Raw genomic sequence first — 27,890 nt, 5'->3', positions numbered from 1 at the left:
GCCTATTTCCTCTTCATTTTTTAGTTCTCGTGCATTTTTATCTTGCTCCTTTATCTGCTGTGTGTTTTTCTGTCTTCTCATTTTGCTTATCTTACTGTATATGGGGTCTCCTTTTTGCAGGCTGCAGGTTCGTAGTTCCCGCTGTTTTTGATGTCTGTCTCCAGTGGCTAAGGTTTGTTCAGTGGGTTGGGTAGGCTTCCTGGTGGAGGGGACTAGTGCCTGTGTTGTGGTGGATGAGGCTGGATCTTGTCTCTCTAGTGGGCAGGTTCACGTCTGGTGGTGTGTTTGGGGTGTCTGTGGCCTTATTATGATTTTAGGCAGCCTCTCTGCTAATGGGTGGGGTTGTGTTCCTGTCTTGCTAGTTGTTTGGCATAGGTTGTCCAGCACTGTGGCTTGCTGGTCGTTGAGTGAAGCTGGGTGCTGGTGTTAGGATGGAGGTCTCTGGGAGATGTTCACCATTTGATATTATGTGGAGCTGGGAGTTCTCTTGTTGACCAGTGTCCTGAAGTTGGCTCTCCTACCTCAGAGGCAGAGCCCTGACTCCTGGCTGGAGCACCAAGAGCTTTTCATCCACACGGCTCAGAATAAAAGGGGGAAAAATTAGAGGGAATTAGTAGAAGTATGAGGAAAGAAAGAAGGAAAGGAGGGAAGGAAGGAAGGAAGAAAGAAAGAAAGAAGCAAAGAAGGAAAGAAGGAAAGAAAGGAGGGAGGGAGGGAGGAAGGAAGGAAGGAGGGAAAGAAGGAAAAAAGACAGAAAGAAAGAAGATACAGTAAAAATAAAATAAAGTATAATAAAATTATTGAATTAAAAAATTCTTATTTCGAAAAAAAAACCACGGACGGATAGAACCCTAGGACAAATGGTGGAAGCAAGACTATACAGACAAGATCTCACACAGAAGCATACACATATACATTCACAAAAAGAGGAAAAGGGAAAAAAATCATAGATCTTGCTCCTAAAGTCCACTTCCTTAATTTGGGATGATTGGTTGTCTATTCAGGTATTCCACAGATGCAGGGTATATCAAGTTGATTGTGGAGCTTTAATCCGCTGCTTCTGAGGCTGCTGGGAGAGATTTCCCTTTCTCTTCTTTGTTCTCACAGCTCCCAGGGGCTCAGCTTTGGATTTGGCCCTGCCACTGCGTGTAGGTCGCTGGAGGGCTCTGTTTTTTGCTCAGACAGGGCGGGGTTAAAAGAGCCGCTGATTTGGGGGCTCTGGTGCACTCAGGCCAGTGGGGAGGGAGGGGCAAGGAGTGCAGGGCGGGCCTGAGGTGGCAAAGGCCGGCGTGACTTTGCACCAGCCTGAGGCCCGCTGTGCGTTCTCCCGGGGAAGTTGTCCCTGGATCCCGGGAACCTGGCAGTGGCGGGCTGCACAGGCTCCGCGGAAGAGGGGTGTGGAGAGTGACCTGTGCTCGCACACAGGCCCCTTGGTGGCGGCAGCAGCAGCCTTAGCATCTCCCGCCCGTCTCTGGGGTCCGCGCTTTTTGCCTCGGCTCGCGCCCGTCTCTGGAGTTCCTTTAAGCAGCGCTCTTAAACCCCTCTCCGCGCGCACCAGGAAACAAAGAGGGAAGAAAAAGTCTCTTGTCTCTTAGGCAGGTGCAGACCTTTCCCCGGACTCCCTCCTGGCTAGCCGTGGTGCACTAACCCCTTCAGGCTATGTTCAAGCCACCAACCCCAGTCCTCTCCCTGCGCTCCGACGGAAATCGAAACCCGAGCCTCAGCTCGCAGCCCCGCCCGCCCCGGCGGGTGAGCAGACAAGCTTCTCGGGCTGGTGAGTGCCGGTCTGCACCGATCCTCTGTGCGGGAATCTCTCCGATTTGCCCTCCGCACCCTTTGCTGTGCACTCCTCCACGGCTTCGAAGCTCCCCCCTCCGCCTCCCGCAGTCTCCGCCCGCGAAGGGGCTTCCTAGTGTATGGAAACTTTTCCTCCTTCACAGCTCCCTCCCGCTGGTGCAGGTGCCGTCCCTATTCTTTTGTCTCTGTTTTTTTCTTTTTTTCCTTTGCCCCACCCAGGTACGTGGGGAGTTTCTTGCCTTTTGGGAGGTCTGAGGTCTTCTGCCAGCCTTCAGTAGGTGTTCTGTAGGAGTTGTTCCACGTGTAGATGTATTTCTGGTGTATCTGTGGGGAGGAAGGTGATCTCCGCGTCTTACTCTTCCGCCATCTTCAAAGTCCCCCGAAATTGACTATTTTTATCTATTAAATTAGTAACAGTATTAAAAAGAGACATGTATCTTCATTTCTCTGCCAATCATTATCAGCATTATTTCTTGTATGCATATAACAAATCTTGGCAACAAAAAAATGTAGAAGTATTTAGACGTGCATCTAGAAATACCAAAAAGGTTAACAAGTATTATTTCTTCATTAAAATTTTTGTTTTTCTATACTTAAAATTTGTTTTGTAACGAGCATGACATATTTATGGTAAATTGAGAAAGCAAGCATAATTTTAAAAGAATTTATGAAGCATTAATACAGCAGTAGTATAGGAGTGATTTTACCCTGTTATTTTTGGAGGATGGGCAGTTGGGAAGTTTATATAAAAATATTCTTAATTAAGTTGACCTTTTAAAATAGTAGATTCATAGGAGCCATAATGCCTTAATTTTCCTGGAAAAAATAAAGAGAAGAGAACATGAGTAATTGGGCTTCTAGAGATAAGATATAAATAGAACTCATCTCTCCTGTGAGATGTATCTTCACAAAAGGGCTATGGACCCGTCATCCCCAAATGGGAAGATCTACGCTAGAAGCTCATTGCCTCAGCATAGATCCAGCAATAACAGTTGACACTGTGGTCCAGGCAGCCCTCATCACAAACAGAGAAGGGATGTGACTCAGCAAAACTGACTTCTCAGAAGTCAGGAAGCTAAACACCTGCTCTACATAGCATGTCCGATTATTTGGTTTTGTGCATGCATAAAAACTAAATATTTTATATTCACTGAGTAGATCCTTGAGAGAAATGAGGACTGAAATGTTTTCTAGCAAGCTACCATTGGACTTATCATTTCATGTGCAGTCATTATACAATGGCCAAAGTCAAATAAAACTACAGTTTCACCAGCAGCCAGTAAGAAAAGGCAGATAAGGCAAGCCTCGGTGACTACGGTGCTGCAGCACTCTGTCATTGTTCTCCATTCTGTACAGACTTTTTGTATAGACTCTGAGCAGGGAGCACCCAAATCCACTTCTTGGATACATTTACCTGGATGCTTTGCATGATTTTAATTCCCAGGGAAGAGGTAGAAATATCGTGTCATGGATAGTCTTTCAATCGTGGGCATCTGGGTCAGTACATTTGGGGTCTCAAATGTATGTTGAACCTAAAATAGTAAAGAAATCTTTTTTAAAAAATTTAAAAGGGAATTCTGGACTTCTTCTCAGAAGTGAGTATATAGTATACAGTTTGTATTAAGGCTGTGGTCAGATAGTACAATATAAACAGAAGAACTTTTTAGCTTTTCCTTGGATATTGTACCTACACAAATGAAATAGTACTCTCAAAAGCACTCATTAAATAAGCAAGCCTATCAGAATAAGAAAAACTCACTCTGGTTCTACGTAGTGTGCTTCCAAAAACTTCCTCTTTAAATAAACTTGGAGTACAGGAAGGAGCATCAAGATGACTTAAGAGCTTCAGGATTCACAGAAAAGCTTTGCAAACAGTTCTACAGAGTTTTCTGGGACATAAATTGAAAAGACATAGAGATTCCTACCTTTCGAAAAATCTCCTCCAACTGGTAACACCAAGAATATTCGTTGAAGTAGTAGATAAGTTGGGGAATGAAGAGAGAGCCATTTGTGTCAAGTATCCAAGAAACATTGCCTTAAAATAAACAGTTTTAAAATAATGGGGGGATTCAGCCACCATATAAGTGTACAAGACTCTTAGAGCCATAACTTTTGAACAAAGTTTGATTCTGGTGCTTCGTAGGAAGGAGGGAGGTCAAATCTGGACAATGCTGAGATGTTTACATAACAGTCCCAAAGAAGCCATCATAGACCCTCAATTATAAATTCCTTTGACTTTCTTAGTAGGCAGGACCAACATTACAACCTCTAGGACTGCAAGTAGTAGAAAAGAACATAAATCCTTTGAGCATTTACTACATAATAGACTAAAAGAAGCCAGGTCTTGGCAGTCCTTGACTCTGGGCCTGCTCTTCATCCATACTGTTTTAATACTATAATTTTTTGCACTCACTGTTTTATTGAGTGAACATCTATTTCTTTTTAACATCTTTATTGGAGTATAATTGCTTTACAATTGTGTGTTAGTTTCTGCTTTATAACAAAGTGAATCAGTTATACATATACATATGTTCCCATACCTCTTCCCTGTTGCGTCTCCCTCCCTCCCACCCTCCCTATACCACCCCTCTAGGTGGTCACAAACCACCAAGCTGATCTCCCTGTGCTATGAGGCTACTTCCCACTAGCTATCTATTTTACGTTTGGTAGTGTATATATGTCCATGCCACTCTCTCACTTTGTCCCAGCTTACCCTTCCCCCTCCACATATCCTCAAGTCCATGCTCTAGTAGGTCTGTGTCTTTATTCCCATCTTACTCCTAGGTTCTTCATGACCTTTTTTTTTTTTCTTAGATTCCATATATATGTGTTAGCATATGGTATTTGTTTTTCTCTTTCTGACTTAGCTTCACTCTGTATGACAGACTCTAGGTGAACATCTTTTGAATTATTACCTCTCTTTACCATTGCAATGTGATCAAATTTCTCTTATCAGAAAAAGCTAATATTCTCTGGTCACTTTATCTGCAACTACCTTCCTATTTCTCCTTCCTTTTTATAGTTAAATTTCTCCACTTTATCTATACTCAACATCTTCATTTCCTCCTAGCCTGCTTACTCCTGTCTGTCTTCTCCTTCCCACAACAACTTTACCAAATGACTTTCCCCAAGGTCATACATGACCTTTAATTCATTAAGTCTAATGGTCATTTATCAGGCCCCACATTTACCTGGTCTCCCATTCACATCAGAAAATATTGGTAACTCCAACAGATTCTTTCTTCATAACTCTGACAACACATCCTCCTAGTTTTCTTATTCCTTGACCATACTTTCTTAGTATAATTTGTTGACTAATATTTCTGTCTCAGATCGTGAACTCTAGAGTTCTTCAAACCTTAGCTTTAGGATCTATTCTCCTTCTATTCTCTGTTGCTAGATAAATTGATCCATTTTTAGAATATTAGATATCATTCTTAGGCAAGCATCTCCCAAAATTCAAACGCTCTCTCCTCTGGAATATACAGCTATGTAACTCTCCACTCTTCATTTCATCTTGAAATATGCCAAAGGCATCTCAAATTTTCTGGCAGGATTTCCATTTTAATGAATAAACCATAGTTCTCCACTGCAAACTTGAGTCACCTCAATCATGTCTTCATGTTCATCAGACATACCTGCTAAACTACTAGGCCATATAAATTTTATATACTAATTATTTCCTGGATCCAAATATTTACCTCATCCCAAGAATATCATTATCACCTATGGCTTGTAATACTGCAATAGCATTTTAACCTATCTCCCTACATCTAATTTTGTTGTACTGTAATTCATTCTCCACAGAATCCTCACAGTGATCATCTTAAAAGAGACACACAGATGGCCAAAAAGGACATGAAAAGATGCTCAACATCACAAATTATTAGAGAAATGCAAATCAAATCTATAGTGAGGTATCACTTCACACCAATCAGAATGACCAACATCAAAAAGTCTACAAATAATAAATGCTGGAGAGGGTGTGGAGAAAAAGGAACCCTCCTAAGTTATTGGTGGGAATGTAAATTGGTGTAGCCACTATGGAAAACAGTATGGAGTTTCCTTAAGAAACTAAGCATAGAGCCACCATATGATCCTGCAATTCCACTCCTGAGCATATATCTGGAGAAAACCATAATTCAAAAAGATACATGCACCCCAATGTTCATAGAAGCACTATTTACAATAGCCAAGACATGGAAGAAACTTAAGTGTCTATTGACAGATGAATGGATAAAGAAAATGTGAGATTATATATATATATATCTCACAATGGAATACTATTCAGCCATTAAAAAGAATGAAATAATGCCATCTGCAGCAACATGGATGGACCTAGAGATTATCATACTATGTGATGTAAGCCAGACAAAGACAAATATATGATATCACTTATATATGGACTCTAAAAAATGATAAAAATGAACTTATTCATAAAATAGAAATAGAATCAGAGACATAGAAAACAAACTTATGGCTTCCAAAGGGGAAAGGGGGGATGGATAAATTAGGAGTTTGGGATTAAAATATACACACTATGATATATAAAATAGATAACCAACAAGGACCTACTGTATAGCACAGGAAACTATACTCAATATCTTGTAAAAACCTATAATGAAACACAATGTAAAAAAAGAATCACTTTTCTGTACACCTGAAACTAACATAACATTGTAAATCAACTATATTTCAATAAATTTTTTAAAAAGAAAAACAAGCAAGAAAATCTTATCATTTCATTGCTTAAAGGTCACCTAAGCAATGAAATAGTATAAAGTAAAATTAGTAGTATAAAGTAAAATTAGTATTAAAATATATTAGTACAAAAGACCAAATCCTTCCTTAACATATGATGCCTCAAATTATGTGGCTCTTGTGTACTTCTCCAAATTCCTTCTGGTTACTGTCTCCTGGCTCTGTGTTTTAGCCACACTTGTTCTCTGGTTCTCTTTTCTAAGCTCCTTTCTTTCTTTCTCACGCCTTCCTCGTACACTGCTTTTTTTTTCTGTCTGGAATATTCCTCTCTTACCCTTGTCAGCCTAAAAATGTTAAGAGGCAATAATCAAGCAAAAACATTTATTTGGGATCAAAGAATTGTTATTCAGGGCACACAGATTTGGGTAGCAATCCAAATAGTGTCCCACTAAGGGTCAAAATCAGAGGTTTTTAAAGACAAAAAAGGGAATGTTTACATAATTTGCTTACAAAGAATTTTGATTGGTGTTGCAAGGCAGAAAGCTAGACTTGACTGAACATGATTGGTTGCCAACGCTATCACTCAGCAAAAGTCCATTGCTGGAGCGAGTAGCAGATATTCTTGCAGAGTTATTGGAATATTTGGCATATTTGTAGTTTGGTCCAGCTCAAAAGTTCATGTTTCAGGGCTTCCCTGGTGGCGCAGTGGTTGAGAGTCCGCCTGCCGATGCAGGGGACACGGGTTTGTGCCCCGGTCCGGGAAGATCCCACATGCCGTGGGGCAGCTGGGCCTGTGAGCCATGGCCACTGAGCCTGCGAGTCCGGAGCCTGTGCTCCACAACGGGAGAGGCCACAACAGTGAGAGGCCCACATACCGCAAAAAAAAAAAAAAAAAGTTCATGTTTCAGCTGGTGAGGATGTGCATAAAGCTCACTTCGTTAATCGCCTCTCGGCTCCATTTTAAAACCATGTGACATAAGTAAGTCTGTTTGATTTTGTCTTTCATGCCCTTGATATGGGTAACTCCTTCATCTTTCAAATGTGAGCACAAAGTTTTTCTTTAAAACACATCACATTTGACAATCATTATTTATTTCTGTTAAACATAACAGATATTTTCCCCCAATTAATTTCTGTGTCTCTGGCCTGACCATACACTCTGTAATCTGTAATGTATAGTGACCATGCCTGCTTTAATTGTGTATCACATGCCCTGCACCTAGTACATTATCTGCGCATAGTTATGTATATAAAAATATTAATGCAAGAATTTCACATATTAGACTTTATTTCCTCAATTAAATTAAATAATCTCTTAGAGTATGTATCAGACTGCATATACTTTTTGAACTTCCTTCAATAGCTAAAAGCACAGAACTCTTCTTTCAAATAAAATATAATTAAAACTCCAATATGTAAAACAAAGAGAAGTAGAACTATTCCAGTTGTGTAATGGGTGTTTCCTGTATGGTCTCTTTCTTATTTCCCCAGGTAGACTCAGAGGGTCCTCTAATCCCTTCCTAGTCACAAGCAGCCATGAGCCAACAACACTGCATCACCATGGAGCTTTTAAAAAGTGAAGAATCTCAGGCCCTGCCCCAGACATACTGAATCAGAAATCTATGTTTTAATGAGGTTCTCAATGATTCCCATGCACATTAAAATTTGAAATTACTACACTAAAGCACTTAGAACTTGTATAAACTAGGTTTTTAAAACTTCCCTTGTTATCTAAATCATTGATAAAACAATATCACGAATGACTGTTAAATAGATTTTCTACAGGTATGACCATGAGCAATCAAGAATATCTTTTATTTCTACCTTCTACTCTGACTTTCCTGCCAAAGAAGGATTTTCAGTCACTGATTGCACTCTCATGAAGTCAGGCATTTGAATATTAACTAATAACCTAAGACTAGATTCAAATAACAGGCCGATAGCTGTTGAGCAAGCATGTGTTGAGCAAGCTTTACAGTTTCACTGGTTGGCTCATTTAGTTGTTAGTAGATCATCAGGTGGACCAAATCTGAGAAGATGATACATTTCTGTGCCATTGCTACATCTAAAAAACCTCTTGATTTATGTATAGACTATCTTAAATCTCGGTCTTCACCGAAGTCCTGTTTATTTTGAAAATTTCCTCCAGTATCAATACATACACGTTTCCAGTCATGAAAATCTCAATACTTAAATATCTTCCCCACCTAAATATCTCATTAGTTAGGGAAGAAATGTTCTTATATTAGTGATAAGATATGATCATAACCAAGCCTGTGATCAAGAAACTAATAGGAGATCTAGAAATTTTTCTCTCTGAAGTCACTTACATGGAGTCAAAGATTTGAAAGCAATGAGGTCTTTCTCCACATGGCCGTTTGTAATGGCATCATTCCAGATGGAACACTGCAAGAACTGGTCATACCTATATGCAGAGGCTTCTCTTATGTCAGTCACCCAAAAAACCCCAGCACCTTCTGAGACATCCATGTCTTATAAAAGATGTTATATTAACACACACACATGCACACAGAAAGTCTTTTACAATTATTCCTTTCAATATGGCATTTATTAAAAATGCAAATGTCTTGCTACTAGAAAAACTGCCTCACTGACTGGGCACCACATAAAGCCCACTTAAGTTTAGAATGACCATGTTGAAAACCTAGTCCCAAATAATCAGGATATTCCTCATTATTCTAGGCTACTTATCATTTCTTAAAAAAAAGAAAAATAGTACAGGCTTATTACAATTTCTTTCTGGACTGGACCTAAGAGTTGTACTGAAGTATTATTTCTCTCCCCATTCCTGGGAAAATGAAGGTTAGACACTAGACTAATAGAAAGAAGTACATGGCCACTCCCTGGGTTTCCTGAACTCAGACTCACTGCCTCGGCAGGCCTGCATAATGATGACCTTGGGTTTATCTTTTAGACTCTGGCAGTTACAGCTGTTGAAAATTTGGAAGATGGTATCATCATGAAGAATATCTGGGTCTGTCCCACAGATTCCATCCAGGGTGCCATGTGACATAAATACAAGGAATATGCTGTCTGAGGATTGGTGATCTTGGCGGGCAGCAAACTGTCTTAGTGCTGTTTCCATTTCCTGAAAAACACTCCAGAATTACTATTGAGGAAGTCTCCTTATATAGTTTATACTCAAATACTAGGTGGAATTCACAAAAAGGAGCAAGCACTAAAGAATCAGGTGATTTGGACTGAATGGAATTGTAAGAGAAATTACATTCTGACATAAAACCAGGAAATTAGATGTGTAAAATATTAAAGTTAGTAGAGATTTTACATAACATCTAGCCCAATGGTTTTCAATAGAAGCTTACACTTAAGAAGATACTGGGAGATGGAGTATAATGAGGGGCAAGTGAGATGATATGTCTCCAATACGAGAGCTTTGCTTTCATCTGTTTTACATGTTGGAGTTCCTGTAAGTTTTTATTAAAAAAGAGAGAGACAGAGACAGAGGCAGAGACAGAGACAGAGAGAATTTTCTATTGACAAAAATTAGAAACACAACAAATTCCTTCATCTTGGAACAGCAGAAAGTTAGGTTTAAAATGGTTTGTCTAAAGCCCTCTGGGATTATTTTTGGCATGGCCAGAATAACAACATTTTCTTTATGTGTGTATGTGCAATTTTTTTCTACACACTTTTACATTTACACACATGATATTGAAATTGTAAAAGTCTCATAAGCTCTTTCTGTAGATATCAGTAACTTTCAAGGTCCAGAGCTTATGTCTCACCCAGGCTATCAAGTAATAGATGCCTCCCAGATTGAGAACTTTAGAAAGATCCCACATTTGGGGGGAAATACTGCTACATAGAGCTGATCGAAATATTTTCTATGAGACTGTGCATGGGAGGAGGCTGAAATTAAGGGAATCATATTCTGGAGCAAATATAATTTCTATAACATGCATTTTATTCTTACAGTTGCTAAGAAAGAAGTTCAAAACTGTTTAGGAGGGAAGGAAGCTTGTCCCACTCTCCTGGTCCATTACCAGAACTGTGAGATCCTCTTTTACAACCACTGAGTATCCAAGGTTTTCAAGCAAATCTTGCATTCCCAAAAGGTCAACCTCAGAACCATATCGATTAGAAAGATAGTCAAATTCTTTGTTGCAGATGATGAGGGCCAGGCATGTCCAGACTTCATTCTCCATCACTGGATATAAATGCAATTAACAGACACAAAATGAGTTGCTCCAGACCTCCTAATTTTGCTTCCAAAGTTCATACAAAACAGGCCCTTTCAATTAAATAGTGGATGGCTGGAGAGCCTGGAAATGGAAATATATTCTCTTGAGGAAAGAGACAATACCTGAAATTGAAAACATATACTAGGTCTGAGTATACACTCTAGGAACTTGGCTTCAGTTGGGTGGTGGATAGGAGTTCAGAATGTGATGGAAGAGACAGGAGATCAAATGTAAGAACCAGTTAATTAGATAAGATGATTAAATAACATCTTGTGCCTTTGGTCTGATCTTAGGACGTTTGTAACAAGAACTAAAATTGAGTGAGTCCCAGTATCTTGTTTAAATGGAAAATCTTCCAAAGCATATCACCTCATCTGCCTTTGTTGTCTTCAGTGTATGGAAATGATCAGGAGGACAAAGTTTTAACTTCCCATGTTGGGAAGCCTGTGTTTCCTGAGGAGCTAAAAGAGAAAAAATAGCTCATTAAACAGTAGCATCCACTACCATGAAGTCATGCAGATCTTTTGACTGGGCTTTCATTCTCCAGAAATGCTTACTGCCAGCCCACCACAAAGTTTAATATAATAAGAAAATCATTTCATATTTAAAATGACTAAAACACAAATCTTGAATACTCCCCCTTTTGCTTTCTGCTTCTTACTGAACCCACCATAAATTTCTGTTTTTGGTAGTGGTCATAACTTTGATTGCTTTCTCAGACCCAACACACTAGATTCACATAAACATGATATCTAACATTGGGAAGGAAGCCTAATGTTCATCTTGCCTAATAAGGTCATTATTCAGATATTTGAACTCTGCTGACTATATGCCTACTTTATTATTACCATTCTCTGAAATATCTCCACTAACAGGGTACTTACAACATTCTAAGGCATTTTTGAACAGTTCTGAGCATCATAAAGTGTGAACTTTCCAAGCACTAATATATATTTTCCACACTGGGAACATACAGAAAAAAACATCTAATTCCTCTTCCTGTAAAGCCCATGAATTCTCCCATGACTTTAATATATCTTTCCCTATGTTTCTATTTTTTTATGTAAATGCCCCATATAAATAATTATTTTTATCTTAATTGTGTTTACAGTACTGTAAGTATAATTAAGACAGGGAAGATGTCTTTAATCTCTGTATTCCTAGTATCTAGAATGATACCTGGCACAGATTAAAAGTTAATGAAGAGTTATCTTCTCATACTTCAAAATAGCTATCAAGTATCCCCTGGTTCACATTTTCCCTTAGGCAACAAACATTCTATTCCTTCTAATATTTTTGCATAAGAATATCATTGATGGAGGTCAAGATGGCAGAGAAGTAGGAGAATGTGGATGGAGCTCATATCTCCCCACAAATACATCAAGAATACATCTACAAATGGAAAAATTCTCACAGAACATGGCTAAACACTAGCAGAGGGGGGCGTCCCTGGTGGCACAGTGGTTGAGAGTCCGCCTGCCGATGCAGGGGACATGGATTCATGCCCCGGTCCGGGAAGATCCCACATGCCGCTGAGTGGCTGGGCCCGTGAGCCATGGCCACTGAGCCTGCGCGTCTGGAGCCCGTGCTCTGCAACAGGAGAGGCCACAGCAGGGAGAGGCCCATGTACTGCAAAAACAAAAAATAAAATAAAATAAAACACTAGCAGAGGACCTCAGGCACCTAAAAGGACAAGAAAAATCCCTGCATAACTGGGTAAGATGAGGAAAGGAGAAGGGAAAAAGAAGAGGAGAGGAAGCAGGATGGGAACGGCACCCCTGGGTTGGGGAGCTGAAGGAGGGGAGAGGTTGCTGCATCCAGGGAAGCACCTCACCTGTGGGAAGATCAGTTGGGACAAAAGGGGAGCTTCTGAGGCTGTTAGAAGAGAGTGCAGCAACTGGTTTGTGGCAGGCAGGACAGAGTGAGACCTACACAGACAGTCTGTGCCACAGCCCTGCATGCCCCAGCCTGAGATGTGTGTCCACTGGTGTGCACAGGGCCTGGGTGTTGGAACATGGTGTATGGAGAGCAAACCCAGGGAAAGGACTGCTGTTGGCTACAAGGAGATAGCTTGAGGGGACAGGAGTGAGGAAATCCACAACCAGGAATTCTTGTGGAGGAAACCTGGACTGCCATAGAAGAAAAGTACCAAGGTTAAGTGACAAGGGGTGGAGATGTCATTGCAGCCTTTCTCCCCACATGTTGGCCGCTGCCTCCCCAGGCCAGCTCCCTCAGGCCCAGGACCACTGCCTTACTGCATTCCCATAACCACCAGGGCTCTTGTGACCCTGGCCTCAGTGCTGCATCCAAGCTCCCTCCCCACTGGGACAGACTCGTGTGCTCCAGGGAAGACTCAGGAGCAGACCTCTGTGGGTGGCCCACATGCAGAGGTGGGGCTGAAACCACAGCTGAGCCCACAGGGAACATGCAACTAAGGAAGAAAAACTCAAATCTCTCCTCACAGCTGTATGAAGATTCAATTGACACCCCCGTGACCAGCCTTGTAATCTCAGCACCTACAGAATGTCTGAATGGGCAACAAGTGCTCCCACAGCCAAGATGGACCTAGCTTTAGCATTTGTAGACTTTGTGGGCACATATACATAAGGTTTGGGCCAGGCTAGAGTCAGAGCTGCCCCCATAGCACCCAGAGTAGGTCCAGATCCATGACTACTTGCAATCCTGGGACCTGAATTCAGTGGATCTATGCTGGAGGTCTGGTGAAAAAAACATCTGAGAGATACCAGGGCCAGTGGCTGGCATACCCACAGTTAAGGTGGGACTGAAAGCAGTGCCAACAGCAGTGTAACCTGAGAGCTCTTACAATGGGTGAAAGGTGATACAACAGAGCACACCCATAGGTGAACAGCTCCAGAGGAGGAATATTCAGTGGCTTCCTTCCCAGTAGGAGTACTGCAATCCTGCCTACCTCAAACCACAGATCAGAAACACAGCTAAGAAACAGATCTGGGGGTCTCTCTTCCAACAACTAGGGAGCATACCCCACCTCTGGCAAGGAAGTAGCAACCACAGGGCAAAGGGGAGGCCCTGCTCAATATCCAGTGCAAGCTCTGGACACTACAACATCAGTCACACCTCCTATAAAGGGAATAACAGCCATCATACAGTGAGGAAAGAGGTGGCAGACATCTATATTAAAAACAACCCTTGCACCAAAAAATATTAAACCCATGCAGGTTACACAGAGAGGTTCCACATAAAATAGCCCTCCAATACAGTCTGAGGGTCTGGCATTGGATGGAAGAAACCACAGAGCATTTTAGTCTTGAAAGCCAGCAGGCTTGAGTGCAAGAGCTCCACAGTGGTGGGGGAAAAAGAGACTCCACTCTTGGAGGGACACAGCACAAAGCAGTACCTCCATAGGAACCCAGGCTACAACTACCTAGGGGTCTTAGAGGGTCTCCTGGGAAGGCAGATGTTAACTATCACTCACTGTGAGGGCAAGGAAACTGGTAGCAGAAGCCCCAGGGAATATTGAATGGAGATCTCCCAGAGGTCCAAATTTCAGCAGAAAGACCTGGTCCCATCCAACAAACTTTAGGCCCCAGGGCTGGAAAGTCTCATGCCAAACAACAACCAAGGTAGGAACACAGCTCCACCCATCAGAAAACATGCTGCCTAAAGTTGTACTGAGCTCACAACTGCCTCAAAACACACCCCTAGACATGGCCCTGCCCATCAGAGGGAAAAGACACAGGCCCATCTGTGAGAGGGCAGGCACCAGTCCCTTCCACAAGACCTACACAAGCCCCTGGACCAACATCACCCACTAGGGAGCAGACACCAGAAACAAGAGGAACTAAGATCCTGCAGCCTGTGGAAAGGAGACTGTAAACATAGAAAGTTAGATAAAATGAGATGACAGAGAAGTATGTCCCAGATAAAGAAAGAAGATAAAACCCCACAAGAACAACTAAATGAAGAGAATATAGGCAATCTACCTGAAAAATAATTCAGAGTAATGATATTAAAGATGGTCCAAAATCTCAGAAAAAGAGTTGAGGCATGGATTAAGAAAATACAAGAAATATTTAACAAGGAACTAGTTGATTTAAAGAACAGAGATGCACAATGCAATACATGAAATGAAAAATACACTAGAAGGAATAAAGAGCAGAACAACTTAGGCAGAAGAATGAATAGGTGAGCTGGAAGACAGAGTGGTGGAAATCACTGCCAAGAACAGAATAAAGAAAAAAGAATGAAAAGAAATGAGGACAGTCTCAGAGACCTCTGGGACAATATTAAATGCACCAAAATTTGCATTGTAGGGGTCTCAAAAGAGAAGAAAAAGAGAAAGGGCCTGAGAAAATATTTGAAGAGATTGTAGATGAAAACTTCCCTAACATGAGAAAGGAAACACTCACTGAAGTCCAGGAAGTGCAGAGAATCCCATACAGGATAAACCCAAGGAGGAACACAGCAAGACACATATTAATCAAACTGATAAAAATTAAAGACAAACAAAAATATTAAAAGCAACAAGGGAAAAGCAACAAATAACATACAAGGGAATCCCCATAAGGTTATCAGCTGATTTTTCAGCAGAAACTCTGCAGGCCAGAAAGGAGTGGCACGATATATTTCAAGCAACGAAAGGGAAAAACCTACAACCAAGAATATTCTAACCAGTAGGTCTCTCATTCAGATTCGTTGGAGAAATCAAAGGCTTTACAGACAAGCAAAAGCTAAAAGAATTCAGCACTGTGAAGCGAACTTGACAACAAATGCTAAAGGAACTTCTCCAGGCAAGAAAGAGACCAGCAACATAAAACAATCTTGTACATATATAGAGTACTAAATCAAAACCTCAAGGGAACAACAAACACCAAAACTACAATAGATATATACATAAAAAAGAAAAATCAACACAAACACAACACTAAAGATGGTCATCAAACCATAAGAGAAGAGAACATAAGAGGAAGGGAAAAGAAAAAAGACCTACAAAAACAAACCCAAAACAATTAAGAAAATGGCAATAGGAACATACATATCAATAATTACCTTAAATGTAAATGGATTAAATGTTCCATCTCAAAGACATAGACTGGCTGAATGAATATATAAACAAGACCCATATATATATATATATATATATATATATATATATATATATATATACACTCTCTACAAGAGACCCCACTTCACACCTAGGGACACATACAGATTGAAAGTGAGGGTATGGAAAAAGGCATTCCACGTAAATGGAAATAAAAAAAAAGTTGGGGTAGCAATATTTATAGACTTTAAAATAAAGACAAAAGAGGACAAAAGACAAAGAGGACACTACATAATGATCAAGGGATCAATCCATGAAGAAATTATAACAATTGTAAATATATATGCACCCAACAGAGGAGCACCTCAGTATGTAAGGTAAATGCTAACAGCCATGAAAGGGGAAAATGACAGTAATGCAATAATAGTGGGTGACTTTGGGCTTCCCTGGTGGCACAGTGGTTGAGAGTCCGCCTGCTGATGCAGGGGACACGGGTTTGTGACCCGGTCCAGGAAGATCCCACATGTCGTGGAGCGGCTGGGCCCATGAGCCATGGCTGCTGAGCCTGCGTGTCCGGAGGCTGTGTTCCGCAACAGGAGAGGCCACAACAGTGAGAGGCCACAACATTAAGAGGCCCACGTGCCGCAAAAAATAAAAATAAATAAAAAATAAATAGTGGGTGACTTTAATACCCCAATTACACCAAAGGACAGATCTTCCAGACAGAAAATTAGTAAGGAAACACAGAGTTAAATGACATATTAGACCAGATAAACTTAACTGATATCGATAGGTAATTCCACCTAAAAGCAGCAGAATACACTTTTGTCTCAAGTGCACATGGAACATTCCCCACAACAGATTACATCCTGGGCCACAAATTAAGCCTCAGTAAATTTAAGAAAATTGAAATCATATCAGGCATCTTTTCTAAACACAACAGAAATCAATTACATGAAAAAAAAAACTGTAAAAAACCCAAACACATGGAGCCTAAACAGTATGTTACTAAACAACCAATGAATCACTGAAGAAATCAAAGTGGAAATTAAAAAAATACCTAGAGGCAAATGACAACAACAACAATAATGATGATCCAAAACCTGTTGGACACAGAAAAGCAGTTCTAAGAGGGAAATTTATAGCAATACAATTTTACCTGTGGAAACAAGAAAAATCTTAAGTAAACAACTTAACCCTACACTGAAAGCAGCTAGAGAAAGAAGAACAAACAAAACCTAAAGTTAGTAGGAAATAAATCATAAATATCAGAGCAGAAATAAATGAAATAGAGATGAAGAAAATAATAGCAAAGATCAATGAAACTAATATCTGGTTCAATTTTTAACAGAACTGATAGACTTATAGCCTGACTCATCAAGAAAAAAATGGAGAGGACCCAAATCAGTAAAAGTAGAAATGAAAAAGGAGAGGTTACAATGGACACCAGAGAAATACACAGGATCATATGAGACTACTAAAAGCAACCTTATACCAATAAATGGATAGCCTCGAAGAAATGGGCAAATTCTTAGAAAGATACAAGACTGAACCAAACTGAACCAGAAAAAAGTAGAAAATATGAACAGACCAATCACAAGTACTGAAATTGAAACTGTGATTAAAGAACTTCCAACAAACAAATGTCCAGGACTAGATGGCTTCACAGGTGAATTGTATGAAACATTTAGAGAAGAGTTAACACCTATCCTCTAAAAAAAATATCACAGAGAAAGGAACATTCCCAAGCTCATTCTCCAAGGCCACCATCATCGTGATTCCAAAACGAGCCAAACATATCACAAAAAAATAAAATTATAGGCCAATATCACTCATGAATATAGATGCAAAAATCCCCAATGAAACACTAGCAAACTGAATCCAACAACACATTAAAAGAATCATACACCATGCTTGAGTGGGATTTATCCCAGGGATGCAAGGATTCTTCAACATATATAAGTCAATCAATGTGATACACCACATTAACAAACTGAAGAATAAAAACCATAAGATCATCTCAATACATGCAGGAAAATCTTTTGACAATATTCAACACCAATTTATGATAAAAACTCTCCAGAAGGTGGGCATAGAGGGAACCTACCTCAACATAATAAAAGCCATATACCAGAAACCCACAGCAAACATCATTCCCAATGGTGAAAAACCAAAAGCATTTCCTCTAAGATCAAGAACAAGACAAGGATGTCCACTCTTGCCACTACTATTCAACATATATTTGGAAGTCCTAGCCACAGCAATCAGAAAAGAAAAAGGAAAAAAAGGAATCCAAATTGGAAAAGAGGAAGTAAACTGTCACTGTTTGCAAATGACATGATACTATACATAGAAAATCCTAAAGATGCTACCAGAAAACTACTAGAGCTCATCAATGAATTTGGTAAAGTTTCAGGATACAAAATTAATGCACAGAAATCACTTGCATTCCTATACACTAACAATGAAAGATCAGAAAAGGAAATTAAGGTAACAATCCCATTTACCATTGAATCAAAAAGAATAAAATATCTAAGAATAAACATACCTAAGGAAGCAAGAGAACTGTACTCAGAAACTATAAGATACTGATGAAACAAATACAAAAAACAACCTTCTGTGCTTTCCCTCCTACCAAAAAGAAAGATATGGGGCTTCCCTTGTGGCGCAGTGGTTGAGAGTCTGCCCGCTGATGCAGGGGACACGGGTTTGTGCCCTGGTCCGGGAAGATCCCACATGCCGCGGAGCAGCTAGGCCCGTGAGCCATGGCCGCTGAGCCTGCGCGTCTGGAGCCTGTGCTCCGCAGCGGGAGAGGCCACAACAGTGAGAGGCCCGTGTACCGCAAAAAAAAAAAAAAAAAAGAAAGATATGTTCTTCCTCTGATCTAAGCGTGATACCACTCCTTATGAGTCCCTTTCCCTCTCACACACAGGAACTTTACTCAAGCATTTATTCAGCCCTATCTTCTAGAGCATCAATTTCTACCTCTCTCCCTTCTATGCTATCCCCCGTTGGCATATTAGAATCTTAATTTATCTTTTAAAAACACATTTCCTTGACTCTGTTTCCCCTCCATCTATTGTACCATTTCTCTGCTCCACTTCTCAGTACAGTCGTTAAAGGCATTGTCTATTTTCACTATTTTCATGTTTTCAACTCTGATTTTTTTTTCTTGTATGCATAAAATGGCTATTATCCTCACAACTTAAGCAAAATATCTGTTATCAAGGTTACCACTGACTATTTGTTGCTTTCTTAGCATTTAGCATGGTTGAACACATCTTTCTTGAAACATGCCCTCTAGGCTTCTGTGATCCTACATTTTCCAGCTACTCTTTCAAAATCTGTCTGTTCATTGCTAACTTTTCCTCCTCTGCCAAACTTCCCAAAGTGGAATTATTCTGTATTAGAGTCTCTGTTATTCTCTATCAACATCTCTCCCTAGGTGGCCTCTTCTAGGTGGTACCAACATCTCTCTGTGAATTCCTCAGTTGTACATCACCTGTTTATTCAACATTTTCTCTTGGATGTAACATGTTTTAAACTAAACTTACAAGGAAGGACTTCTGATACCGTCTTCTTCTACAAATAGGTTTCTCCCAAGTTTTCTCTAAACCACAAATTTTCTCTCTCTCAGGAATTGATATCTTTCACCCAGTTGCTGAGCCCAAAACTTAGAATCGTTTTTTTTTCTATTTTTTTTATTGGGGTATAGTTGCTTTACAATGTTGTGCTGGTTTCTGCTGTACAGTGAAGTGAATCAGCTGTATGTATATATATACCTCCTCTTTTTTGGATTTCCTTCCCATTTAGGTCACCACAGAGCATTGAGTAGAGTTCCCTATGCTATACAGCAGGTTTTCATTAGTTATCTATTTTATACATATTAGTATAAAATACATACAGGTTAGTGTATATATGTCAATCCCAATTTCCCAATTCATCTCACCTCCCTCTTTCCCCCCTTGATGTCCATACATTTTTTCTCTACATCTGTGTCTCTATTTCTGCTTTGCAAACAAGTTCATCTGTACCATATTTCTAGTTTCCACATATATGCGTTAATATACCATATTTGGTTTTCTCTTTCTGACCTACTTCACTTTGTATGACAGCCTCTAGGTCTATTCATGTCTCTACAAATCCTTCATTTCTTTCATTAGCCCATATCCAATCCATCTGTAGTTTCTATTGATTCTATCTCCAAAATAGATCCCAAATATAACCACTTGTTATCATCTCTATTACTGCAACCCCAGCTTATAAGCTATTATCTCTTAACTGAAACACTTAAATAGCTTACAAGTAGATTTTCTATTCTATGTTTATCACTCCTCTGCTCAAAAAATTCTAAAGGCTTTGCACTGCAAATAAAATCCAAATTGTTTTTCGTTCTTTCAGAGGCCCCACATACTGTGGCTGTCCCAGTGTATCTGACAGCTCCTGCACCCATATTCCCCTCATTTCCTACTCCCCAGCCAGACCAGCCTTCTCTATTACCCTTTTGCATGACAAGACCTTTCCTGACTCACAGCTCTTGTTCTTGTTTCCTCTTTCCATGGAATGTTTTTGCCTTAAAGTTTGGCACAATTCCCTTCCTATTGTTCAGTTATATACTGAAATATAATCTCAAAAGAGTTCTCATAACTGTTCACCCTGACTCATGTGTACCACTACCCTCAACAACAATATCACTTTCTATGGCCTAATCCTCTTTCTTGTGTACATCCCCTGAAATTATACTGTTTATTTTTTGAGAGTTTACTATATATCTGCCCTTACTACACTGTATGAAAGCAGTAACTTTATCTTGCTCACTGCTATAAACACAGTAATTAAAGTAGCATACTGTAGATTTTCAATTAGTGTATGAATATATAATGTATGAATGAATATAACAATGAATAAAGATGACAAAGTTTTTATTCCTTTTGTAAGTTTTTCTGTAACTTTTGAAAATATAGTACTCAGAAGACAATACTATCATTACCCTTTTTATGGATGCTATGGTTCTTTAATGTGGCCCAATAATTCATCAGATTCTTTGGTGACCACATAGTATGTGTGACTCATGCTGTTTTTTTTAATGTGTTTCTTAATCACATCCTTATTCTGTTTTGTGCAGTTGGTAGTTGCCTATATCTTTGATGTTTTATGAATCCTTTCAAAGGTGTGATCAACTCCATTTAAAAATGTGAGTCTCAGAAACGTTGGTTATACCAGCAAATATGGTTAATCAGTGACAGTGGTGGGCTCAGTGTTACAGATTTCTTGGGTTTTACTTCAGTTCTCTTTCCACTACACCATAAGGAGTTTCTTTATCTGTCTTTGCTCTAATAATGTCATTATGTGTCCATGATATTACCTATCATAGTTAGAACAGATACCTGGGACAATCTAGCATTCTTCTCAGTTTCATAATCTTCACTTTCAACTTCTACATTCTTAGGAGAATTGAATATCAGGGATGTAAATGCTAACCTTACTTTTAAGGGACTTTGTTAGGTGCAGAGGAGAGAAATAAGCCAGATTTTCTGAGCCTCAGTTCAGTGGTCTTTCCACTATAATGTAGGGACGTTGTACAGCTGCCTTATCCCAAGTAATGAATGAGGGTTCCCATGAGCCACTGGGTTTGGGGGCAGTTACCTGTTGGAGGGAGAGTCAATGTCTGGGCTGATTCAACTTTTTCCTCATCTCTACTTTTTTCACTTTCATCTTCAGATTCTGAGGTGGAATGAAAAAATTTAAGGATCAATGCTCTATTCTGAAGGTTATTTCCAAAGATGAAAACTGACTGAGAACATAGAATTTCTAGGCTTTTAAGGAAATACTTTCTAACTGCACTAGAGGTCTAAGAGTTTTCACTTGAGATGTGAAATTTGGAGTCAGTTACTTGTCAAAGAAGAAGATGACTCAGTGCTCTCAGATTCATCATTCTCAGTTTCCAGATGAGATCCTGAAATAATAGTAAAATAAAATTTGTTAGCAGAACTAAATTTATAGAACCTATACACTTCAAACTCTTTCCCTTTCACTGACTAGGAAATGACTATGCTCAGCATGGGGCTGACTACTCTGTGGAGCATGGAGATTTGCCCCATTCTCTAAGTTCCAGGTTTGTTTTAGAAAACTGTAACTTTGTGCCAAGTGCAAAAGGAGGCAGATTTTCTCTGAAACAAAAAAGAGCTCATTATCTTCCTCTTCTGTAATTCAAGGAATATTCAAATTCATTAATCAAGGTTTTCTGAAATAGCACTTTTCATTATGAGGAAGAAAAATACATTGTTGTACAAAAGTTAGTCTTTCAACAATAGCAAAATAGTCTCAGAGGGTGTTCCAAGAATTGGGGATATACTGATGTATAATTTTACTCTGAACTAGGGGTCAGCAAACTATGGCCCACTGTCCAAATTCAGCCTGACACCTGTTTTTGTAAATAAAGTTTTATTGGAACACATCCACACTTATTTTGTACTTACTTTCTATCACTGATTCTATACTACAACAGCAGACTTGAGTAATTATTACAGAAACCATATCGTCCGAAAAGCTTGAAATATTTAACCTCTGGCTCATCAAAGAAAAAGTGTTCCAATACCTGCTCTAGAGAGAAGGACATATCTGTGTTCCTCAAACTTTCAATTTCCCTTTGTCTTCCTTTAACAAGGAGAAATACAGGTTCTCAGAGATTTTTTCCTTGGGTAATCCACAGCTAAGAATAAGATGGTGGATTTTGTTCTACTGATCATTCTATATCTGGGAATGACTCTAAAGGCCACAGTGTATGCCCAGAGTAGCACAGATTAATTAAAGACTATCATTTAATTTAATACAACACCAGCACCATTTATTCCTTTAACAAATATTTACTCATCACCTAATCTGCGTCAGACTGGGGATGATGGAACAGGGACTGGGTAGATCAGGGCATTTTGTGGCAGTAAATAAGATAGACAGTCAGGCAAAGAAGGTGCTAGAAATGTGAATAGTATATTATCCACTTGCAAAAAGAAATACGAAGACAAAAACTGCATGAGGATAGTAGATAAAGAACAAGTTACTAGCCCTTTACTGAGATACTCAAACTCAGTTGGTTCTTGGGGTTGAAGAAATGGTCCTTAAATATTTTGCCTGCCATTTGCATTTTCTCAATGAGATCATCAACCAGGTCTCCAGTCCTTTTCACAATGTGGTCCACTTCTTCCCCTAATCTTTGTAACTCACCCCTATTTAACACTTTATTTTCCATCAAATCATCAAAAATACCATCAAGCACGTTCCTGGACCTTAACTTCACCATGTTGACCGGATCTTCTTTTGGTAGTCTCTCCTCTGTGAGAATGATAGGATTTTAGATACGGAGAGGAGCTTAGATATCTGATTCCAGGCCAGTGGTTCTCGATTTTAAAAAGATTCTCCTGAAAAAGCTTGATAAGCAGAGCTTTTTGCACTCCAATCTCAGAAATTCTTTTTTGATAGATCAGGGTGGAGCCCATGAATTTACATTACTAACAATTTCTGAGGTGGTGCCAAAGCTGCTAGTCTGAGGACCACACTTAGACTAATACTTATGGATGATCAATTCTCTAATTTTTTTTTTGGATGGGGAAACTGAGGTCCAGAGAAGTGAAGCAACTTCACTGTAAGTCAGTGAGAGTTGACTGACTCAGTTTAGTTTTTGTATCATCCATGATGCCTTCACTTCCTGTCATTTTTATCAATACCTAATTTAAAAACACATTATATTCAATATGTATAGCAGTAAAACATATTACACCTGTAAAATAATGCATTTTTATTTCCATGGGCAGGGCTGACAGGGCAACTCTCTGTGCAGAGATTGAGAGCACAAACTGTATCTGGTTTGCTCACTGTTATAAATGAAAATTCACACAGAGAGCAGAAATATGGAGGAAACTCAAGTTACTCTGCATTTTTACTGCATGGCCTTTCACTATGACAAGGTAACATTTAGGTGAGAACTCTGGGTCAAGTCCAGAAGTGCAAAGAAAAGCCTAAAATCAACAAGAAAGATTTAAGAACATAGGTCTGGATTTTCTAAATTTTCCATTTTTCCAAGAAGTTGTAATGTATTGTCTAAAACACTTTGTTAGCATACTCATTACTGTGCCCCAAGCTTCCATCCCTTACAGTCTCAGAGTAAAATAGTTGTGTCTTGTGTGTGCCCCCTTCATTGCTTCTTCTCTCACCCATTCCTTCCTCCTGAGCTCTTTCTCCCCACAAAACATAGCCATAATGGAATATTACTCAGCCATAAAAAGAAACGAAATTGAGCTATTTGTAATGAGGTGGATAGACCTAGAGTCTGTCATACAGAGTGAAGTAAGTCAGAAAGAGAAAGACAAATACCGTATGCTAACGCATATATATATATGGAATCTAAGAAAAATAATTGTCATGAAGAACCTAGGGGTAAGACAGGAATAAAGACACAGACCTACTAGAGGATGGACTTGAGGATATGGGGAGGGGGAGGGGTAAGCTGTGACAAAGCGAGAGAGAGGCATGGACATATATACACTACCAAATGTAAGGTAGATAGCTAGTGGGAAGTGGCCGCATAGCACAGGGAGATCGGCTTGGTGCTTTGTGACCACCTAGAGGGGTGGGGTATGGAGGGTGGGAGGGACGGAGACACAAGAGGGAAGAGATATGGGAACATATGTATATGTATAACTGATTCACTTTGTTATAAAGCAGAAACTAACACACCATTGTAAAGCAATTGTACTCCAATAAAGATGTAAAAAAAAAAAAACAGAAAACCTGGAGTGACTCACCAGCCATTGCTGCTCCAGCTCCCTGGGCAGGAAAAGCAGTGAAAAGGAAAGCAGCTTTCTTTCTTTGTTCTCAGTGTACCAGCATTACCTAAAAAGGAAACTGTAGCTTCTCAAATTCTCTCATACTTCCACAGGATAGAATTTGACTCCTCCTCTGATATGTAGCTTCTCTCTTTTAGAACACAGGAAGTGAATACTGACTTTTCTTCTTACTGTAACAAAGTCACCAGAATGAAATACATACATACACACACACACACACACACACACACACACACACAGGGGTACAAACATAAGTTTCTATGTTCTGTTTTCCAGACTATTTTTAACACAGTTAATAAGTCAAATTGACCCTTATTTGTCTCTGTGCCACCCCTTAGCCACTAAATAGTAGGGGTGCCTCACTTGACTGATGTCTCCTCAACCCCGGAAATGAAGTGTGAACTTAGAAGCCTTGGGTGAAGGGGAGCGAGAAATTGACTGAGATATGCCAAACAGTTTTAAAAACCCAGATAAATGATCTCTTTACTTCTCTCCTCATCTGCTATTTTGTCAGTTCTGGGTATTGTTTATCCATGAGATTCATGTGTATACTTCTATCTGTTAAATGCACAAGGAACTCTTAAAAATTTCTTAAAATAATACATAGATGTTTTCCATGAAAATGAAACAATAGAAAATTTTGTGAAACAGAGTAAGATCATCCAGCTTCTTTAATTTCACATTACAAACATACAACACTATAAATATATAATGCAATTATATGTTTAGCTTGTATCTTTGTGAATCTTTTTCTATTCTTATAAAAAACACATAATACAATACTGATTTTATTAATGGCCACAATCATTGGCCTACTTGTATCCATGCCCTTTGCTCTGACTACAGACTGGCCTTGTAACTTGTTTTGGCCAACATGATACAGTAGAGGGACATTGTGTAGTTCTGAGCACAGATCTTCAGAAGCATTGTGCACTTTAACCTCTTGGACACCTGAACTTCCATGTGAATAAGCCTGGCCTAGTTTACTAGAGAATAAGAGACATCACATACAGGAAAGCCCAGTTGTCTCAGCCAAGGTCATGCTAGACCAGTTTTTTTTTTTTAATTGGAGTATAGTTGTTTTACAATGTTGTGTTAGTTTTTACTGTACAGTGAAGTAGAGCTCCCTGTGCTATACAGCAGGTTCTTACACATTAGTGTATTTATGTCAATCCCAATCTCCCAATTCATCTCCCCCAACCTTCCCCCCTTGGTGTTCATACGTTTGTTCTCTACATCTGTGTCTCTGTTTCTGCCTTGCAAACTGGTTCGTCTGTAACATTTTACTAGATTCCACATATATGCATTAATATATGATATTTGCTTTTCTCTTTTTGACTTACTTCACTCTGTATTTACACTTTAGAAAGCCAGATGCTTTCCAAAAATATAGTAGGTCCCAACAATGTCAGTATAGATGCTTACCCTACATGCAGGTGATCTCAGACACATGAATAATTCCAAAGACAAGAGCCACTCAGTGAACTGGTCAACTTGTGAACAATAGTAAATGTTTATTGTTTTAAGCCACTGCAGTTTGGGGTAGTTTGTTGCTCAGCAATAGATAACTGATAAACACATATTTACTTATAACTTCTTTCCCATATTATCAATAATTTGCTTTTTAAAAAATTGACAATGTATGACAAACCTCTAAAAAAGTCAACACATAAAGAACTATCTCATTTTTGATGACTATACAGTATTAAAGTGTTGATAGATTATAATTTTAAAATATTTTGTCAAATTATGCACACTTAAGGTAAATAATCCAGTAGTACAGCAAAGTGTTTAATAAAAAACATATTCTGCATTATCTCTCCCAATCTTCGATCCCGTATCCTACATGTCACTTGCCTAAATGATTTCTATTTTTATTTTCTAGTGGTAATCTTCAGAATTCTCAATAACTTGCCTATTTTATCCTCTATTTTCTTATATATCAAATACAAACAATGCCATTGATTACCTTGAAAAATGAGATGCAGTTCATTTACACTGCCTCATTTACATCTTATTCTACCTAATATTTGATATCACAATTTTTAAATATTAAATAATATATTTAACCCTCATTTCCTCTTCCATCAGTGTTGCTCAGTAGCTTACTTTTCTTCTACGTAAATTGAAGATTTTTGCCCTCATACAATCTCCTCTGTCTTTTCTCACTTCCAATTATACCAATATTTTTAACCTATATTTTTATTTTACATTGTCAACTTATTAAGATTTTCATTCACTTGTGTATCCACAACCAAGCCTTTTGTGCTTTGTCTGTTATAATAACCAAATGTTAAAGAACAAATGAAGAACATTTACATTATTTTTGGCTATGTACATATTGCAATCTGTCTGGAAAAGTGATATGTTGGGACTATACTTCCTTCTCTTTGGGCCCAATCTCCCAAATAATTTTATCCCAAAGAATATTTCTAGTCTCAAGATCTACTAACTCACAATTACCTGGTCTCCTATACTTGGCCTTCACTCCTGTAATTCTATCTAAGGCCAAACCATCACTCTCTTCATTCTATTCACTCACTCTCACCTACACAAGGACATTGTTTAACAATAGTCACATTGCTCTCTTACATCATTGATTTTCCCACTTACTCATATCAACACTATAACCATAAAAATACATTATAATACTCCATATTAAAAAATCCTCCCTGATCCCACTTCCCCATAACTCCTCAAAATCATTGTCTATCATTGCTGTCTCCAAATGTTTTTTATTCTGTCTTGAACCAGCTCCAATCACCCTTTGTCTCTAGTCCCCTACCAAAATGACTCTTGTTAATGTAACCAGTGACTTCCACATTGTCAAATTAAATATTTAATCCCCAATAGCCTTTTTGACCTATAGAAGCACTTCACAGTAATATTTTCACCTCTTCCTGAAACCCTTCATTCATTTGCCTTTCAAATAACAACCCTGTGTTGATTCTCCTGCTACTTCAGCTGGCTGCTTCTTCTAGTAACGCTTGCCAGTTAATTCATATCTTTTGTCTCTGCTCTGTTTTTCCTCACTTATTTAGCAGCCTCATCCAGTATCTTGGTTTTCAATACTGTTTATGTATAGGAAGGCACCCAACATTTTAACATTCAGCCTATGCCTGTTCCCTGAATACCATATTCATATAGCCAATGTCAACGGGCATCTATTTGAATGTCTGGTAGATATCTCAATCTTGACACTTCAACCCCCACCTCCCATCTACCTCCTCTGAGAGTGTTTTCCATTTTATTCTTACAGTTATTCAAGCCAATTTCATTGTTCCGGTTATTCAGAGTGGAACA

At 39.1% G+C, this 27,890-nt stretch overlaps 1 protein-coding gene across 1 annotated transcript; it reads right to left on the bottom strand.

Moving 5' to 3' along the window:
• Positions 1 to 3,230: 3,230 nt before the first annotated feature.
• Positions 3,231 to 23,044, bottom strand: LOC309964923 (caspase-12-like; the record flags this gene model as incomplete). The annotated part of the gene is made up of 10 exons (XM_082844098.1): positions 3,231 to 3,329; positions 3,723 to 3,832; positions 8,829 to 8,990; positions 9,388 to 9,607; positions 10,524 to 10,697; positions 11,091 to 11,182; positions 21,110 to 21,181; positions 21,391 to 21,468; positions 21,638 to 21,700; positions 22,969 to 23,044. The coding sequence occupies 10 exons, from the start codon at positions 23,042 to 23,044 to the stop codon at positions 3,231 to 3,233; spliced, it is 1,146 nt and encodes a 381-aa protein (XP_082700224.1).
• Between the last annotated feature and the right edge of the window lie 4,846 nt (positions 23,045 to 27,890).

This window comes from Leucopleurus acutus, assembly GCF_964270905.1.
Source record: "Leucopleurus acutus genome assembly, chromosome: 8".
Classification (NCBI taxonomy): Eukaryota; Metazoa; Chordata; class Mammalia; order Artiodactyla; family Delphinidae; genus Leucopleurus; species Leucopleurus acutus.
The sequence above is the reverse complement of the archived record's forward strand: the minus strand, read 5'-3'. Positions and strand labels throughout refer to the sequence as shown.